Source organism: Xenopus tropicalis, chromosome 2 (genome assembly GCF_000004195.4).
Source record: "Xenopus tropicalis strain Nigerian chromosome 2, UCB_Xtro_10.0, whole genome shotgun sequence".
In the NCBI taxonomy this organism is placed as follows: domain Eukaryota; kingdom Metazoa; phylum Chordata; class Amphibia; order Anura; family Pipidae; genus Xenopus; species Xenopus tropicalis.
Window position 1 is genome coordinate 46,255,054 of NC_030678.2, and position 18,903 is coordinate 46,273,956.

An 18,903-nucleotide genomic window follows, 5' to 3' on the forward strand; every position below is an offset into this window, starting at 1 on the left:
AGCAGAAATGTTGATAAGATTGTTTTTCCTCCCTTAAAGAGGGCCTGTCACCCAGAAAATTCTGTGTAATAAAGTCCTTTTCAAATTAAACATAAAACCCAAATACTTTAGTTATTAAAACATCCATACCTGTGATAAAGGAATAACAATCTCAGCTGTCCATTGTTGCCTGCCCTGCCATTAGGTCTTGAGGCAGAGCAGGCAATTATTTTCACTTTCCATTCTGCACTCCCAACATTCCCCCACCCTTCCCACCATTAAATTGTGTAGCAATTGCCTGGATTTTGGCTTCTCTTAATAACAGTACTAGTCCCAAGCATGGAGCAACAGCCAATCGATTTAAAAATACAAAAGTCACTTCCAAGGAAATGGCTATGGGCCACGAAGTGCGTCAAGCCAAGCAGGGTATGTTGTGGGGTTGAGCCAAATATGTTTCTTTGATGCTTTTACTATATTATTAAAGACTTTTTGATTTTTAAATCGACTGGCTGTAACTCCATGCTTGGGACTAGTATTGTGAGAGGCAACGTCCATCCGGGGGTGGTGCATGTGCAGCACGGCAGCAAGTCTATCGCTGAGTGCTCCTGTGTATATTTTCCTTGCTGAAGATTCTCTTAATAACAGTGCCCACAAAATTTCTTAGGGTGGCAGGTCCGTCCGCTTTAAATGCTCTGGATGGAAGATTTTTACACTTGCACTTCTGCATGGTTCCTAATGAAGTCTCATAATAATGGTTCTCCTGCTTTAAGGTTTTCTTAGGGCCTCCATCTCCACAGGTCTCGCTAGCACCATGTATTTTATCTTCCTTCACCTCCCATTCATTTTCTGTTCTCCTATTCTCTGTAACCCTCTTTGATCCCATTCCCTTCCTCCTCTTTTGCCTGCCCTTTTTTCATCTCATTTCATCATACCCTGTTCCACCAATACTACCCATGATCTACTATTGTGTGTTTTCCTTCCATTGTATGGACCGCAGCTGTAGTGAAAACATCTTCTGTCAGACCTACAAACATCCATACTGCAGTTTAAAGTTCACCTTTCAGCTAATACAATTCCCTAATGGGACTTAACAATTAAGGGGACTCCAGCAGCTCTGAATTTTTGCAGGAATGACAGGGTTATATCCACAAAAGGTGCTCTTTGGGCACTAAAATACTGGCTACTTTACTATGACACTGACATCACTGGGAAGCACCTCAGCCTGCATGCAAAGTACTTGATGAAATATTTGGAAGATTTAAATATGTCACCTAACTTTAACTTTATTATTCAGCATCTCATTCACCAAGATCTCTGTAAGAATCACTCCATTCCCTGTCACTCACACTGCCTAAATTGCCACTGCCCCCTTAATTTCTCCCGGGGTTATTGCCTTCAGCAACAACTTTATTACCACCTGGACAAAACAAATTGCACCACCCCACACGCACTGTCAATTTTTTGGGTCAGAAATTTGTGAAACAATTGGCAAAGGTAAAAAGTAACAAGTTGTTTTGATTGCTGCTACTATACGCCAGCGCCTGCCAGAGGCAATCACCAATGGTAGCGCAGTAGGTGGTTAAGGTGCTTCTCACAGTCAGATTGAGTAGCAGACTACCAGCACCAAAAAATAAAAATAAAAAATTACACATGACATTTGCTTTATGGCAGGAAGTAAATATGGCAGAAAGTCTATATATACTCAGAAGCTGAGCAACCGTCTCACGAGACTCATAGCAGGATCAATAACTCTTTACCTGAAAAGCTAATTTACATTTACAACACTGTTGCTTGGTCAGGTCTAACTTAGCTATGAGAGTGGAGGAGATTATAACCGAGGCTGAAAAATCTAAAAAAATCACTGGACATTTAAATACGTAAATATGTGGGATCTGAATCACAGCAAAACAACAAAGCTTGTGTCAACAATAATATGACAATATTATACCTTGAAAAATATGGCAACTCCCTAATATATAACCTGTGCAAAAATGAAGCAATACTTTTATTTCAGCCAAAATCTGCTTTGTGTGCCTGCACGCAGGCTGACATAATGGGTCTGGGCGCAGGCACATCAATAAGCTTTTTTGTAGCATAGGTCTAGAATCTCAGTTGGCATTTATCTGCAGGCTGTGTGGCAGTGCCCTTATGGGAAGAACACAGAACATACTGTAGTATAAAATATTTTGCTGGGAAAATGGCTATTGTGCAAAGAAGGTGAGTTAAGGGGGACCTGCACCTATTAGTAAAAAGCTGTATAATAAAAGTTCTTTTTAAAGTAAACATAGTCTTTTTTTGTTAAGCATCAGTACCTGTTATAAACATATTTACAGCTGGCTTTTAGCTATCAATAATACATCGCTTCACATACAGCACTTCACTTCCAATTTTGACATCCACCCTTCCTCCTCATTGTCTGTAGCCTCATGTAGCCTATGCTTGCTACTCAGTTTTCCAGGTCAAAACTGCCTGGCTGGTCTCCCCAATTTGGAAAATTTGCCAATATATTTTGCATCACTGTAAAATAAAGGGGTGTATACCCTGAGCAAACATAACAGATACAAAAAAAGAAAAAACCCCAGCAACCAATACAAGAAGTAGCGGGGGTCCTGCCCATTCAACCTAAATTAATTATGTACTAATAAATCACCAGGAATATATAATTTTGTGTTCTAGCATTTACGGGCAATTTACATAAAAAGCAATAGGAAGGGGGGTATTTGGTGATTGGAGACATCAACAATTTTGACGCAACAATTTTAGAGATCATCTATATGTTGCCTAAAATCTCCCGCTGTACCCCTAGTCAGAGTATCTCTATTCTTCTTGTCTCAATCACATGTTGTATTTCACCAGTGGAGTAAGTTGCACATAGGAAAATAATACATTGGTTTCTAGAAAGCATGCCAAATGTCTAAAGATCTCAACATGCCAACATAGAAAATATAAAGGAATATTACCTTTGGAGGCACATAAAATTCAAGCAGGAATCTTTCTCCCTCCATTTTCACTGCTTTCCTTAAAAGTAAGCGGCATTTCTGCCACTGAGAGCTGCCAACACAATTTGAATCATCTGCCACCATGTACCTGAGAGTTCCCTCTCTCTGAATGTCAACAACATCTATTTTTGATGCTTGCATTTTTGAAAGTCGCAATTTTTGGGTCCATTTTTCTCGTGGCTCGACGTGTTCCTTGCTACCAGAAGTACAATGCTCACGATCAGAGCGCCTTATTGTCCCATTATCCAAACTTGGCTCAGGAGAAGACTTTCTATGCCACATTTCCTTCACTCCATCCACGACACACAAGCTCATATTCCGTAAAGAGAAGCCCTTTTTAAATTTGGATTTTGAGCTGTCGTGAACCGAAACATCTTCGGAACTTCGTGAGTGGCCATAAGATGAGACTTTATGTACACGAGCCTGAGTCCGGCTTAGATAGCGATTTGTGACTGGATTGTCCATGCTGTCTAAAGATTCTGTGGACGTTTCTTCTTTTCTGGGTACAAAATTTCTTGCTAAAGGCACCTGGCAGTTTTGTAGACCTACAAAAGGAACTATGTTGTATTTTGTGGGCGAATCTGACACATATACCCTGCTGACCTCAAAACTGAAGAAGTCTAGAAAATTGGCAGCAAAATGATGAGAGAATGATGTTTCAGCCCCAGGAGCATTGTAATGAGGATTCTCCTTCAGAAATCTGCAGAATTTCTGTGCAAAGTCCACGGCAGCCGCTTGTGCATGAAGCTCACAAAATTCCTTCCAGTCAGGAGGCTGAGAGGAAGAGTCTTTACTAACTGCATCACCATTCATGGTTGCTCCATTTCACTCTTAGGAAACTAAAAGGGAAACAAAAGAGAATGTTCAGCAAACACAACTTGTATTCCAGAGATCAAAAAAAGGATAAAGCCAGATTTTTTTCTCAGAAAAGTCACAACAGCATGCAACAGGATGCCCCACATCTATTAAGCTAATAACATTTTCATTTACTATAAAAGCATTTGAATCTCATTGAGACACATGACACATGGATTAATGTAATTTGGCATAGGAATGGGATGTCAGAATATAGGGCCAATCCGTCCATAAAGCAGTTTTCCATTTAACTAATCAGCTTGGTATGACAGGCTTATATATTAGTTTGGGAAGGGAAAAATGTGCCTTGGTTGCTTGGCCTTCCTAAAGTCCAAGACCAATATTTGTGGGCCATACATCCACAGAGATTTGGCCAAATACCAAACAGAATCCTATCCCTAATAAGCATATTCATATTTGGAAAAAATAAAACATTTGCATAATCTGTTTTCTTTCAGGTGTCCATAAATGAAAAAGTTACATGACTATAATTATGCCCAATATGGGTTGCACTTAAAGGGACAGTAACACCAAAAAATGAAACTGTATAAAAGTAATTACTATATAATGTAATGCTGCCCTGTACTGGTACAACTGGTGTGTTTTCCTTAGAAAGACTAGTATAGTTTATATAAATAAAGCTTCTGTGTAGCCACGGGGGCAGCCATTTACAGGAGAAAAGGCACAGGTTACTTGGCAGATAACAGATAAAACCCCATTATATTCTACGAAGCTTATCTGTTATCTGCTATGTGCCTGTGCCTTTTCTCCTTTTTCCCAGCTTCAATGGCTGCCCCCGTGTTGACATAGCAGCTCATTTATATAAACTATAGTAGCGTTTCTGTTGCAAACTTACCAGTTTTACCAGCGCAGGGCAACTGTACATAATATTTTAATTACTTTAAAACACTTTCATTTTTTCATATCTGCAATCAATGCATTTATCTGAATCAAAAAGATGATATATTTTTCATCATACAAAACTATAAATGATCATAGTGTAGCTTCATTCAGCATTTTTGAAAGCAATTAAACTACAGAACAAACAGAAAACATGACATAGAAAAATTAGATATTGTTGCCAAGCTATGTCCTCTTCATCTTATATATATTCCTCTGGTATAAATCTGGTTTACAGGATAACAAAGAACAAAACTTAAGGTGGCCACACACATGGCGATCTGACGATGGTCGCACGAAACATCGTCAGATCCGCCACACACCGTTCAGGGCTGAAACAGCAGATAAGGAGGTAGAAACAATAGGATTTCTACCTCCTTCTGCCGATTCAGCCCTGACAGCAGATTTTGGTCAGGCGCCTTCTATGGCGCCCGATCAAAATTTTCTAACCTGGCCGATCGGCGACTCGACCGATATAAGCAGCTTCCTGCGATATCGGTTGACTCGCCGACATGCCATACACGCACCGAATATCGTACGAAACGAGGTTTCGTACGATATTATCGGTGCGTGTATGGCCAGCTTTAGAGGTGGGGTACCAATGTAAGAGGCATATCCAGGTCACTAACCTGATTTCCCGAGTCAGTGCTGCTCTTCAACAACAAAATAACCCAGTCTGGCCTAAATTATTTTAGCATCCCATCTACTACTCAGTGTGGCACCTTCTGGCATAGGCACATTACTGTACATGGGCAGCACTGAGCTCCACTGAGCCAGTAGCTGTATGTTGCTCATTGCTGAGCTGATGGTGCCGCATTGAACTTGGGAAGAGGAGGCGAGGTGGTGCCCGCTGCACCTTCTTTTTTTAAAAAGGAGAACAAAATCCCCCCATATGCTCACCTTGGGTGGGCGGTATCATGCTAATGATACCATTTGGCCCTGCAGTCAAATATTTATTTATTCAACGTGCCTGGATTTATTCAAATCTAGCTATTACTGACAAACCTAGTAAGACATCAGCTTGTAACAAAGTAACGTAGTTAGTTAGGTTGAAAAAAGACATACGTCCATTGTCAATAATGAATTTTATGTTTAAAAAAATAAAAATAAAAATAATTCATGGCATTTATATTTTTTGGCTTCACAGAACAGAATGTGCCTGAGAGATAAATACAATCAAAAATTAAATGTGATTCAGTAATGACCGCAATTAAAATAAAAAGTATGTTTTTCGTAAAACCACAGCAAGTTCAATTGTATGAACTGTTTCAACAAAGGTTGCTTGGCTGAGATACAGGTTAAAGACATAAAAAGAAAATAAAATGAAGGTTTAATAGATCACATTTACTGGTCACCTGTTACATAACAAACATAATATAACAAACGTCTCATTGGTTGCTGTAGGTTACTGCACCTGGCACGCTTTGTGCTTTTTAAAATATATGGGGAGCAAACTTTGCCAATAGCAACGGATGAGGTCTTTGCTGTCATGTTCTGTACGTGGCAACTGCACTTGTACATTGTAGCACCCGTGCTTCTAAATCAGCCCTGCTGTGTGTACACAGGAATACATTTATATTTTATACTACGGTCAGCTAGTACAAAACCTCCACTATGGCTGACATCAAAATTAGCAGGAAACACAGAAAACCCACCACAGTCCTACAGACACAGGAATAAAATGTAGAGCTACATTATAATATATATATATATATATATTGTTGCCTGGTTGCTAGGATAAATTGGACCCTAGCAACCAGATAGCTGCCAAATAAAGAATCTAAAAACAGCTGAACCTTAATTTTACGTTCTACAAAACGGCATATATTACAGGAGATGGCTTTGTGCCACTGTAACCCAGGGGGGAATCAAACACCTCCCCTTTTTTATCATTGTGTAATAATTATGAAATCTTAATCCTGGCGAGGAAGCTATTTTTTTCTACAAAAATAGAGAAGAGAAGAACCTCTGTTTGGCAGAGAGACAGAAGATGTGAGATGTTTGAGAAGGCATTGAATTATCACTGAAATAATAACTTTGTAGACATCAGTATTTTGATGACCACCTTGAGTACAGATAAAATTGCCATTTCAAGTAGTGAGTGTACCCTAGGCAAGGGTATCTGCAACTCTGCCCCACCCACTTGCTGCCACCACCTCTAATGCCCCCTCACCTACTAACCAGATTCCCCCCATACCAGGCAGTTAGAGAAGACAGCAGAAGCAAATGTGTAGGGTCCTAGCAACTCCCCTAGTTGAGCGCTCGGCACCTCTGCTGCCTATATCTGTAATACCCTTATATTGTAACCCTGCAAAGTAAAGATATTTGGGTGCCAAAAAAACCAAAGGTAACACTGGACTGTATGTGTGAGGTATCTGACACAGAATGATAGCTCTTGGTATGAGTATCACTTTAAGATGATTACATGCAGAACATTTAAGGGGGGAGCATTATTTTAATAAACAAGAAGAATAAAAATAAAACTTGATTCACTACTTATCACAGTGCTAAAAACAAGTATGTCAGCAGTACCAGCTTGATTCCGCAATTTGATTTCCATTGCCCTTTAATATCTCTTCCTTATTTTGCTTAATTATGATGATGAGAGCAATAATACCAGTGGAAAAAATACACTTGCATCAAAATCTGATTTTAGTCACTAGATTAATTTATACCTCCCAACATTTGGAAAATGCAAAGAAGAACAAAAGGAAATGCAGCACTCAGTACAGTTAAATTTTTTGACCAAGCCCATTTCTGTGACACGCCCCCTAAATACCACTCCCATTTATCAAAATTTGCCAGGTTATGTAAAGTCTGAACACATTTCTTGGGGTCTTATTTTATGTGTTATTACAGTTTTGCTAATGAAGGTGAAATTGCCCTTTAAAGGGATACTGCCATGATTTGTATGGTGTACTTTTTATTTCTAAATTACACTGTTTACATAGCAAATAATTCACTCTACCATTTAAAATTTTATTCTTAAACCAACAAATGTATTTTTTTAGTTGTAATATTGGTATGTAGGCACCATCTTAGTGCATTGTGCCTGAGTCTGAGCTTTCAGAAGGAGCCAGCGCTACACATTAGAACTGCTTTCAGGTAACCTACTGTTTCTCCCACTCCCATGTAACTGGAGGAGTCCCAAGCCAGACTTGGATTTCTTACTATTAAGTGCTATTCTACTGGGAGCTGCTATCTTGCTCCCTTCCCATTGTTCTGCTGATCGGCTGCTGGGGGGGGAGTGATATCTCTCCAAGCAGCTCAGCAGTAAAGTGTGACTGAAGTTTATCAGAGCACAGGTCACATGGCTGTGGCACCCTGGGAAATGAAGCATATGGCAGCCCCATATGAAATTTCAAAATTAAATATAAAAAAAATCTGTTTGTTTTTTTGAAAAATGGATTTCAATGCAGGATTCTGCTGGAGAAGCTCTATTAACTGATGTGTTTTGAAAAAAACGTGTTTTACCATGACAGTATTCCTTTAAGATGCAAGTCCCAGTTCCCCCAAGAGACCTGTTTAGCTTATTAATTACAATTGTATCTAAGTGCAGGTGTTGAGTATTCTGGGCTCTCTGCCTACTTATATAATTAAGTTTGAGAAACTTTGTATCTTTTTTGGCATTTAGTGCACAAGATTAAAGGGAAATGAGGGACTGTGGGCTGAGTTGTTGAAGTCGGGACAGTCCCACGAATATTGGGACAGTTGGGATATTTGGATTATAGGGGTCATTAAGTACACACCCACAAGTACAGGTGCTTTAAAAAGAAAACAATGGAAAGAACACACTGACACAGTTCATTAAGGTGCTTACTTAAATATATGTCGCCAATTTGCTTCAAAACATGAGCACAGTTGCGCCTATTTTGATGCGGCAGGGGCAATTGTGGCAGAAATATGTGAAAAAAGTTTAGCATTATGGCTGCAAATATGCTGATTTGTTTCCAAAATTGCACTTTGCACACTGCATTAGTGTTTGTAAATAAGCCCTTATATGTTGATTTCTATAGAGGATGTCCCAGTCAAGGCAGGCAATATAGAAACTCCATCTTGTGTGCAGAGAAGGGCGGGTTTGTATAAGAAATGCACTGATATTCATTTTCTTTAAGTTTACCCTGTCAGATCACGGATACTTGCAGGTGGTGGGCCGTATTCCCCATCAGCCCTTCCCTTAATTCTCCTTTCTGTCTTAGTCCCACTACTGAAGCCGCAAATAAGCTGCAGCACTTACTTATATAACTGCACTTACCCTTTAGAGATGAGTGGGTCAGGTGTGGGTAAATAAATCAGTGCAATGTGGTGGGATGAGTTGGTATCAGGTTTGGCTTGGTTGGGTTAGGTTTGGTATGGGTTAAAAAATCCATACCTGCTATCCCACAGCCACAGCCCCTTCCCAGAAGCTATTATCCCCCCACTGTTACTATAGGCACCATCTCTCCCTACTATACCTGCTATCCCACAGCCACAGGCCCTTCCCAGAGGCGTATTTACCCCCACTGGTTACTATAGGCGCCATCTCTCCCTACTATACCTGCTATCCCACAGCCACAGTCCCTTTCCCAGAGTCTATTATCCCCCCACTGCTACTATAGGCACCATCTCTCCCATAACTATACCTGCTATCCCACAGCCACAGTCCCTTCCAGAGGCTATTATCCCCCCACTGCTTACTATAGCACCATCTCTCCCTACTATACCTGCTATCCACAGCCACAGTCCCTTCCCAGAGGCTATTATCCCCCACTGCTACTATAGGCACCATCTCTCCCTACTATACCTGCTATCCCACAGCCACAGGCCCTTCCCAGAGGCTATTATCCCCCCACTGTTACTATAGGCACCATCTCTCCCTACTATACCTGCTATCCCACAGCCACAGTCCCTTCCCAGAGGCTATTATCCCCCCACTGCTACTATAGGCACCATCTCTCCCTACTATACCTGCTATTCCACAGCCACAGTATTCCTCCTATTTGTGTTGCTCGGTGGGTTCCCCAAAATGTGAGAGACCCAATGCAGTACCCCACGCTTGGACCTGCATATCCAGCTCTGCCAGGGAAGACAGATGTTATGAGAGTATAAAATTACAAGCAGTTAGTGTTTTCCTAAAGAAAAGTAATTCTTCAGCATTTTCAGATTGTCGGCTAAACTTTATCAAGCTGTTCATGAACTAGAATTCCTAGCATATATACTGTATATGTATGCTTTCTTTATCACCAACAACAAAATAATCTACAAAGTTCATCTCAAGCTGTAGTTCTCCATATACAAAGTGCCTAAAGATGCTATAACTGTGTCTCAGTCCGTCGTTGCCAGGGCGCCAGAAGATTTATTGGAACACGGAGCATTTATCCTGTGTATTCTGCTATATGTTTAATTTGTGCCTGTTAGTGAGCCAGGAGCTACTAACTACTACAGTTTTTTTCTATGTCCTGTCCATCTAAAGTGTGATTATTTTTAAATCTAAAAAATACAACAAATGGAATTTCATCAGGCTTTTTCCTTGCAATACCCACAAAATGGCTTTTTAAATATGCTGGAGGCATAATCATATCCTTCTGGGTATTCTACAATCTCAGCCTGTCTTCCAATATAGAATATTATATTTCAAATTACTCTGACCTCACATAAAAATAAATAAAAATAAAGCAAAACCACATGGTCAATTTCCACCCAATGAACAGCTTAACAATATCTGAGCTAATAAAGGGAGTGGAAGATATGAGTTATGAAGAACAGCTGGCCAATCAGGAACAGTGTGCATCAGAAGTAATTACCATTACTTATAAATGCATAAAGGGAGCATATAATAATAGATCTCAAACACTTGGTTTAGTTATCTAAAGCATATAGTATGCATATTGTACAATGGTCTTCCTTATTGTTTAGTGAAGATATTTTTTTTCTAATGAAGTAAGTTGAAGACAGCTTCAGAATGGTTATGCACAAAGATATTTCCAGAGCAGAGGCATAACTATAGAGAAAGCAGACCCTGCAGTTGCAAAGGGCCAGGACTATAGGGGGTCCAGTATGTCCCTAAATAAAGAGCAATTATCTTGGTAGAATGGGTCAACTTTGTTTTGGGGCCCTAAATTGAAATCGCTGTGGGGCCCAGTAACGTCAAGTTACAGCCCTATTGCAGAGGATGGGCATCACTTAGCATTGAAAGAAATTAAGTGAGTCCTGAGGATGGGTGAGTGGGGCATTAAAAACTATCAGGCCTCCCGCCATGTTTTTTTTTTTTTTTACCAACAATGCAGCATTTCCCCCCAAAATTCTAGTGTTATTGTAGGCATGAGCCAATTGTATCCACTGTTACTTGTATGCAATGCAAAATTTAGATGCCAATTAGCATCTAGTTTAGTAAATCATGCAGATTGTATTTGTGTACAGCGCTAATACTAGCATTTGCACCTAATTTCAGGGTGTAAGTTGTGCCTTTTAATGAGACACACTAAGGAAGCCTGATATTACCAACAAGTCTAGGTTATTGCTAATTTCAGGGTTCCCTTGTGTTAATTGGGGGTAATTTATCAGCACTGGGCAAAAATGCCCATGGGCAGTGACCCATGGTTACCAATCAAACTGTTGCTTTCATTGTTCTTCCTGCAGCTGGCTGGAAAAAAACACGGGCAGCTTTGCCCAGTATTGATTAATGAGCCCCGTGTGCGCTTGTGTGTAATTCTTCAGAGCAGAGCCATCTGAAGGTGCAATTTAGGGTTTGCAGAACATTGCAAAGGAGAATGTATATACGCAATATTTTTATGTATTATGTTAATGTGTGCTTAGTTTTAAGTCCAAACAAGCTGATTAAACTTCGGTTAGTGTTAGTAAATGAGGTTTAAAGTAAAAAAACTCCATTGTACCATGGAGATATTTTTTTCCAGAAAGGGGTCTGCTTTTAGCAATGCATGATACCAGTTATGTTATACAGTGGGACTGGGTAGTTCCCACTAGAGAGCTACATTATAGTATTTGGGGCCTCAGACCCTGCAGCTGGTAGGCAGCCATTACTTCTAACGTCACCCAAACCCTTGTTTGGGAAATACTACTGTTTCTTTACATAAAAGAATATCCCTAAAAACACAATGATAAATTTACAGTCTTAAATAGCTTTCTAAATCTGGCCCTGATTTCTAAACAGCTTTTTCGTGCATAATGCAGAAGTTGATATTGGGAAGTGAATAGAATGACATGCTTCTATTTGTGTGAGTAATGTAGAATTGAGATGTTTCTGTCATGCATGTGATCCCTTCCCATGAGGAGCCAGCCGCTGACACACTTCAGTCAAAGAACTGAGCACTTGACTCATATTTTACATCTGAAAAATTTAGAGGAACTCCAGGCCAGAGTATTACCTGGAGAATTTAAGCACTTCTCTTCCCTTCACTGGAAAAACCATCAAAATCAAACAGGTTTCTGTTATTAAAAGGCCAATTATGAATAGCAATAATCCCACCGACATAATAATTGTATATAAGCAGAATGTTGTTGTTGAGTTATAAATGATTAACACAATTACCCCCTCATACTGGATGCAGGGCACTTGGAAGAAGGGGGTTGAAGAGGTATTTCCTGGGTAGACTGACTTACCGCTCCGAAATGCTTTTCCACTGACAACAATAGGAGTTGCTGGTGGAAAGGCCATTGCATCATATGAAGTTGCCTTTGTGCAATTTTGGAATAACGAAGTGATGCCGGCAACAATAGGAGTCGACGGTGGAAAGGCATTTCGGAGTGGCTAGTTGCCTGCTCCTTATTCTGCAGTGCCATAGATCTGCAGCTAGCAGTGTGAACTGAAAAGGGAGTAGAAGCGCAATGCCTATTGTGGGGTGCCTGCCTTCCTATCATAGGGTACAGGGGATGATTGGCAGCCAAGCACTGTATGTCCCTGTCTAATAAAAGCAAATAAGGAATTGTGCAAGGTATCTTACCAGCCTATACCTTTTGTAAAGGTTTGTCTAGCAAAGATACAAGGAGAAGTCTTTGTCTTTTCTACTTTTTATTAGTCACCTCATTATGCCACCCTCAAAGTATTTGCTTTTTATCCACGTGCTGGTCACACTGAACCCCAAATCTTCATTTTAGTGTTTAGGTATTCAGACCTCTAATAATATCATATCTCACCAATTCTAATGATTAAACATTAATACTAATATCTCACTCTTCTTCCTTTTGGCTCTAACAATTCACCCACACCATTTCCCACTCTTTCGAATGACTCTCAATTCTGTGTGTGCTTTAGGGTTGGGAGGGAACTCTAGGCACTGTGTAGAGAGGTTTGCTTGTGTGAGCCCCCCAGGTCAAAGCTTGTTTCCTTCTATATTGAAAGCAGGGTCTTAGCTCTGGAGCATACCATTCTCTTTAGTCTCCCGCCTGCTGCCCAGCCCACCATTTGCACTCTATACATACTGCACCATTTAAGCAGATATTAGCTATCTAACTGGTCAGTGGTTTGATATATACAACTACATGTATATTTTTCTATATATGTTTAGCATAGTTTACTCTGCAGGAGACTGATACCATTTATTGTCCTTCGATCCATACTTTAGATTCAGTGCTTGTTGTTGGAATAAGTAACTGGCACTTGCTGAGTACAACGTTTAAGTGGACAAAGCACTTACAGCATGAAATAAATATATGATGAGTACATTATTTTAGGAGTTCTAGTGTAGTTAAAGGATAAGTAAGACTTTTATTTTAAAAATTCCCTTAAATTACTTTGTACAGCCCCCAGAATAACACACATTTCTCTCTGCATGCATATTTTGTTTTGCTATTACAAGCAGCTGAACAGCAATTATTTTAGTTACTTCCTTGCCTAGCATGAAGCTCCGCCCCCTTAGCTATCTGAGCACTCACTCACTGCCTCTACTCCAATTAAAATCAATGAGACATGTGCAGTAGCCACCTCTTTGTATTGGGGCTATACAGAGTCATTTTAGAGATTTTTTTTTTTTTTTTTAATTCTTCTTTAAGGGAAAAAGAATCATTATAGTTGAAAATTTTACATTTTTGCATGGGAACAATTTTTTATGGTGAGTGAAGCACAGTCATGCTGGGGAAATCGTAGTTCAGTTTTGCTGTATTGTTCCTGCCTACATCTCATTAGTCGTGTTAAACAAGAGAATGCAAAACAAAGGAATTATGGGAAGGTAACCCTCTAAAAAACAGTTCTCCCATTGTATACTGCCCCACTTATAACGCACCTCTCATTTACCATCACAAAACAGGTGAACCCAAATATTAAAAATGGGCTAAAGAAAAGATCAACAGCTGAATGCATTTTTATTTTCCATTTGCTTTTTTTCCTTCCACAAGCTTTGAAATCGTGAATAAATGTTTGGCTAAGCTTGTAGGTTTTACCAGCTGTTGTCTCACTGGGTGGTTTGCTACAAGATCCCAACCCACAGGGCACCTATTGTCTTTATCATTCTTATTAATGCCTTTATAATTCCATAACAAGAAGTCAGAAGCAGGCAGTGGCATAACTAGTGTGCCAAAGAGAGATCCCTACTAGGTGCCCCGATGGTCCACTTCCAGCCCCTCATGGGAGTCTTCCATCTATCTGTGTCTCCCTTCCCTGCTTGCTATTAGGAGGCAGGCGGGGGAGGAGGGAGTTCTCTACCGCTACAGAGGAAGCAGACCCCACGGTCCGGACCCCCTGTTGCCTGGGCTCCCCCAGAGTCTGCTTCCTTTATAGTTACACCACTGGAAGATGGTGTAGAATGAGTTTTTTCATCTGACTTCAAAACTACAAACCCCAGTAACAATGTTCCCTCTAAGCTGTGCGCTTGTGTGCACTCACAAGAAACATTTTGAGACCAAAAAACACAATTTTGTACTGCGCACACCAGTTTTAAAAAGTGTGCACACAGCCAAGAAAAGAATAGAGGGAACATTGCACAGCAACAAAACCAAAATACCAAAATCTGCCCACTTTCACATAAAGCCCTACTTCTTTTTGGGACCTGCAGAAAACTAGCCCATTGGTAAGTATGACACTGTATAGCAGAAACATGAACACTCAGTGGGTTTGTGTCTACATTCGGTTTCTGATGATGTTCAGATGTATTTTTAGTAATTTCAATGCCGTGATTAACATATATACAGGTCTAAAGTATAGGGAATGGGAGACAGGATGACCGGGTAAGTGACATGCTAAATAGGTTGACTCCTAAAAATATCTTGGAGTTGGTATGTCTGTACATGCATGCAGGGGTGGATTCATTTACATAAAGGCCCTGGGTGGTGCCCCACCACCTCCCCCTATCTGTCCATCTCCACTAGTGCTGGTTGACATTTGGGTGACCATTGTCCTTCTGGAAACCAAAAGCCTCTGGATTGCCCTTATTAATCCTCCACTACATGCACGGTGCGATTTCACATATTTCCAAAAAAGAAAGGGAGAGAGAGGATGGGTTAAATAACAACAAAAGTGGCAAGGAGAATAAATACATATAGTTTTCTTTAATCCTTTTTGTGCATTTTTGGTCAATCTGATGCAAAAAACATTTCACATATAACAAATCATGTTCAGTTCTGAATGAACTCCAAGCTGGATCCAACTAAATCTCCTACACTAAAAAATCTCAGCAAAGCTAACTAAGATATAAATAATCCTTATTGGATGCAAAACAATCCTATTGGGTTTAATTAATGTTTTATTGATTTTTTAGTAGACTTAGGGGGAGATTTACTAATCCACGAATCCGAATCCTGAAAGGGAAAAAATCAGATTGGAAACGAAAATTTTGCAACTTTTTCGTCGCCGTCGCAATTTTTTCTTATTGATTTTTTCTTATTGAGCGATTGTAAATGGCGGAAAAACCAATACGAAAGTCGCGGAACATACGAAAACGTTGCGACGGCGACGAAAAAGTTGCAAAAATACCGATCATTACGAAAAAAACGCATTTGGTCACGTTCATGGATTAGTAAATCTCCCCCTTAGGGTATGGAGATCCAAATTATGGAAAGACCCCTTATCCGGAATACTCTTGGTCCCGAGCAAGGGTCCTATACCTGTACTTTTAAATATATATAAAGCAATACAACTATAGGAAAAGGTATGTGTTTAATTCTCAGAACAAACAAGCCAAAATCAATAGTTCACTCAGTTTCTAAGTAATAGTCTTAAGAAAAGACCACAGCTTTACTGTACAAGCCAACACAACCATTAAGCACGGAGGTGTTTAGTTAATAATATAAAACTGCGTAGAAATAATTCTGCAGGAGCTAGGGAGATTTGCAACCCCACCTGTTGATACGTGACTGAAGCTCTTCATTAAACTTAGAATGTTCTTGGCACATGGGGTGTCGTATTGCCTAAACATCCAAAAATGCTTTGGGCTGCCTCCAGTTGTATTGAATGGGAATCACCTAAAATTGTCAGAACTGGTGCACTTCAGATGAAAATTAGTTAAAATTTGTTATTTTCAGGTGTTTTCCCCATTCAACATGATAGTAGGCAACAGGGGAGGGAATTAAAAAGGCATAATGTGGCACAATACCCATCTAATACATACAAAATGGTTAGGGTTAGTACATGTTTGTTTATAGCAGAATGGGATGGAGCAGAAACTGAGTCCTGGTTCCTATTGTTTTATTTAATTTTGATATTTGACATGGGGCTATATATGGGGCCATATTCTTAGTTTCTCAGGTGCCCTTGGCCAAGTGACTTGTGCTCTGATAAACTGCAGTCACTCTTTACTGCTGCAATGCAATTTGGAGTGATATCACCCCCTCCCATACCCCACTCCTATCAGCAGAACAATGGGGAGGTACCAAGATAACAGATCCTTGACACCGTATTGCTAAAAATGCTCCCATGCGTCACCTATTGATAGATATCAGAAAACACTTAATAGTAAAAATCCAAGTCCGGTTCAGCCAGGTCATATTTGAAAGCAGTTCTATTGTGTAGTGCTGGCTCCTTCTGAAAGCTTAGAATCAAGCAACAATGCACTGAGCTTTGCAAAGGTTTGTGTATTTTTGAGGTTGCTGCCTAAACACCAATGTTACAGCTAAAAAATACATTATAAGGTTTAAGCATAAAACTGTAAATGGTGAATGAATGAGTGAATTATTTGCAATGTTAACAGTGTGATTAAAAAATAAAATCATGACAGAATCCTTTTAAGGGGGGCACAATTCTGTGGGTGGACTTTGCCTATACATATTTTCCCCATCTCACTAACATGGAAAAATTACCCAGAAGTTTTAATTGCAAAGGCCTGTGTATTTTTCATTGTATGTCAAGCTGATTTGTTAATATATTCAATGAGGTAAATATTGAGTTAGCTTTCCATGCTGCCCTAATAAGGGAGCCCCTAAACATAATCAATCATGTTAGGAAACAAAAATCTAAATAAGAAAAATATTCAAAAAATATTGCAATATTGCCTGGGTCTCACTCTTCCCACCAAACTTACCAAAACCAAGAGATGTTAGAGACAGGCACTCACAATTCAACATCATGTGTCTGATACAAACCCCAGCGCACACTTTGTAATTATCAGACTTTTACTTTAGAGACATATGTTTGTACTTGGTTTTCACAACCTAGGCTGCTTGCCAAACACACACCCTGATGGTTGCTAAACATGAGATCCTTATTAATTATGTATACATCTAACAATCATGCAAGAGTACGTGTCTGGTAGAACCCTAATAAAAGGGTGGTAAACATATAAGTTTGCAACTATCCCAAGGCATTCAGCTCCTGCTAAATTACAGTCTCAAAACAACCTGATGGGTTCAGTGACAACTGCTTGGTATGGAGGGACATTGCTTTAGGCCAGCAAGTCCCAATGCACATTTGTACTGAGGATAGCTCCCATATTGCTCACTGTAATGTCATGAGACTGGGATCACCCAGTGAGTAAATGGTGGACAAACTGGTAATTACTTCATGAATCGATTCTTTGTCCCAAGTGCCCCAGTCAGAATGAACCACACATTCATCAAAGTGTTTCTCTCACCCCATCAGTTCTCTACACATAATTCCCAGATATGTTTTGCTGTGCGTCACACACCACCTTCCATGCAGGAGAAATTGACTTTGCAAAGTCATCCATGTCAGCATAGATTAGAAAAGACAGTTATTAAGATATGGCTCTGAGATAATTTATTTCATTTTCCTAAGTGTTTGTAAGCCACCTAATTATCTATTTGAAGCAGCCATGACAAATAAATGCATTCAGTACTGGCCAGGAAGGGGATCATGTTGTTCATTAAAATCATGTTCCTGTATCATGAATGCACACAATATAATTTTTATACATGGTGAACAAATTATTATTGCCATCCAACAGGTTACACCAAGTGGGATCCAACAAGTGGAATCCCTTACCCCAAAGTTACAGCCTACGGCCCACAAAAGTGCAGGTGCTAAATCTTGCACAATTTGCAGCTCTTAGTCAATGTGTGTACAACTGACATCACTTCTGGCACACTCATGTGGGCGGCTTCTTAAATAGCACCAGGTGCAAGACAGTTGCATGTGGAGGCGCAATATGCAAAAGGGAGCCCTTGATAACACCTCCTCAAGGCAGATGTTAGTTTTAGAGCTCCCTCGCATCTTTATACCCTGTACGTTACAAGTTGCAAGCAAATCACTCAAGCGCACTTTAAGGGTGCAATGGTCCTGGGTGCAAGTTTCAAGGAATATACTGTATATAGGACAGGTAGCTTTGTGCGTACCATTAAGGCACATGCATTTCTGTGCACTTTGCACTTGAGTTCTCCACAGACGTTATTAAAGCAAAAGTTTGCATCAGGTCTAGGGGACCCAGAGCAACCAATCAGATCTTTGCTTTCAAACAGAAGTCTACTGAATGCTACTTGCTAATTGGTTACTATGCATTACTAGACTTAGTACAAACTTTGCACCTTTTATTACATTAACTTACCCCAAGTGGGAACGGACTATACCTCACATGGCATATTTACAGGCATATATTGTTACAGTCAACTGGACTGATCATATTGCTTGGTGTGTCACAGCTTTACAGGCTACAAGAAGCACTCCTATCCCAGCAATATAGCACCAACAACAGTCCCTCATACTGTTTAGAGTGAACCTCAACTATTCTCTTTACAGTGGGACTTGTCTCTACAATAGAAAATAGTACTCAGGCTGCATGTCCCCCACTGC

General features: G+C 39.9%; 1 protein-coding gene across 2 annotated transcripts in view; it reads right to left on the bottom strand.

Annotated features, from left to right (window-relative positions):
- sh2b2 (SH2B adaptor protein 2) overlaps window positions 1–18,903 on the bottom strand; it is a 51,581-nt gene that overhangs the window by 21,567 nt on the left and 11,111 nt on the right. For both annotated transcript variants that reach the window (XM_004911650.4, XM_002942266.5), the window contains exon 2: window positions 2,940–3,817. In XM_004911650.4, the coding sequence (XP_004911707.1) occupies window positions 2,940–3,791 (852 nt within the window). In that variant the 5' untranslated portion in view covers window positions 3,792–3,817. The remainder of the gene's footprint in view (window positions 1–2,939; window positions 3,818–18,903) is intronic.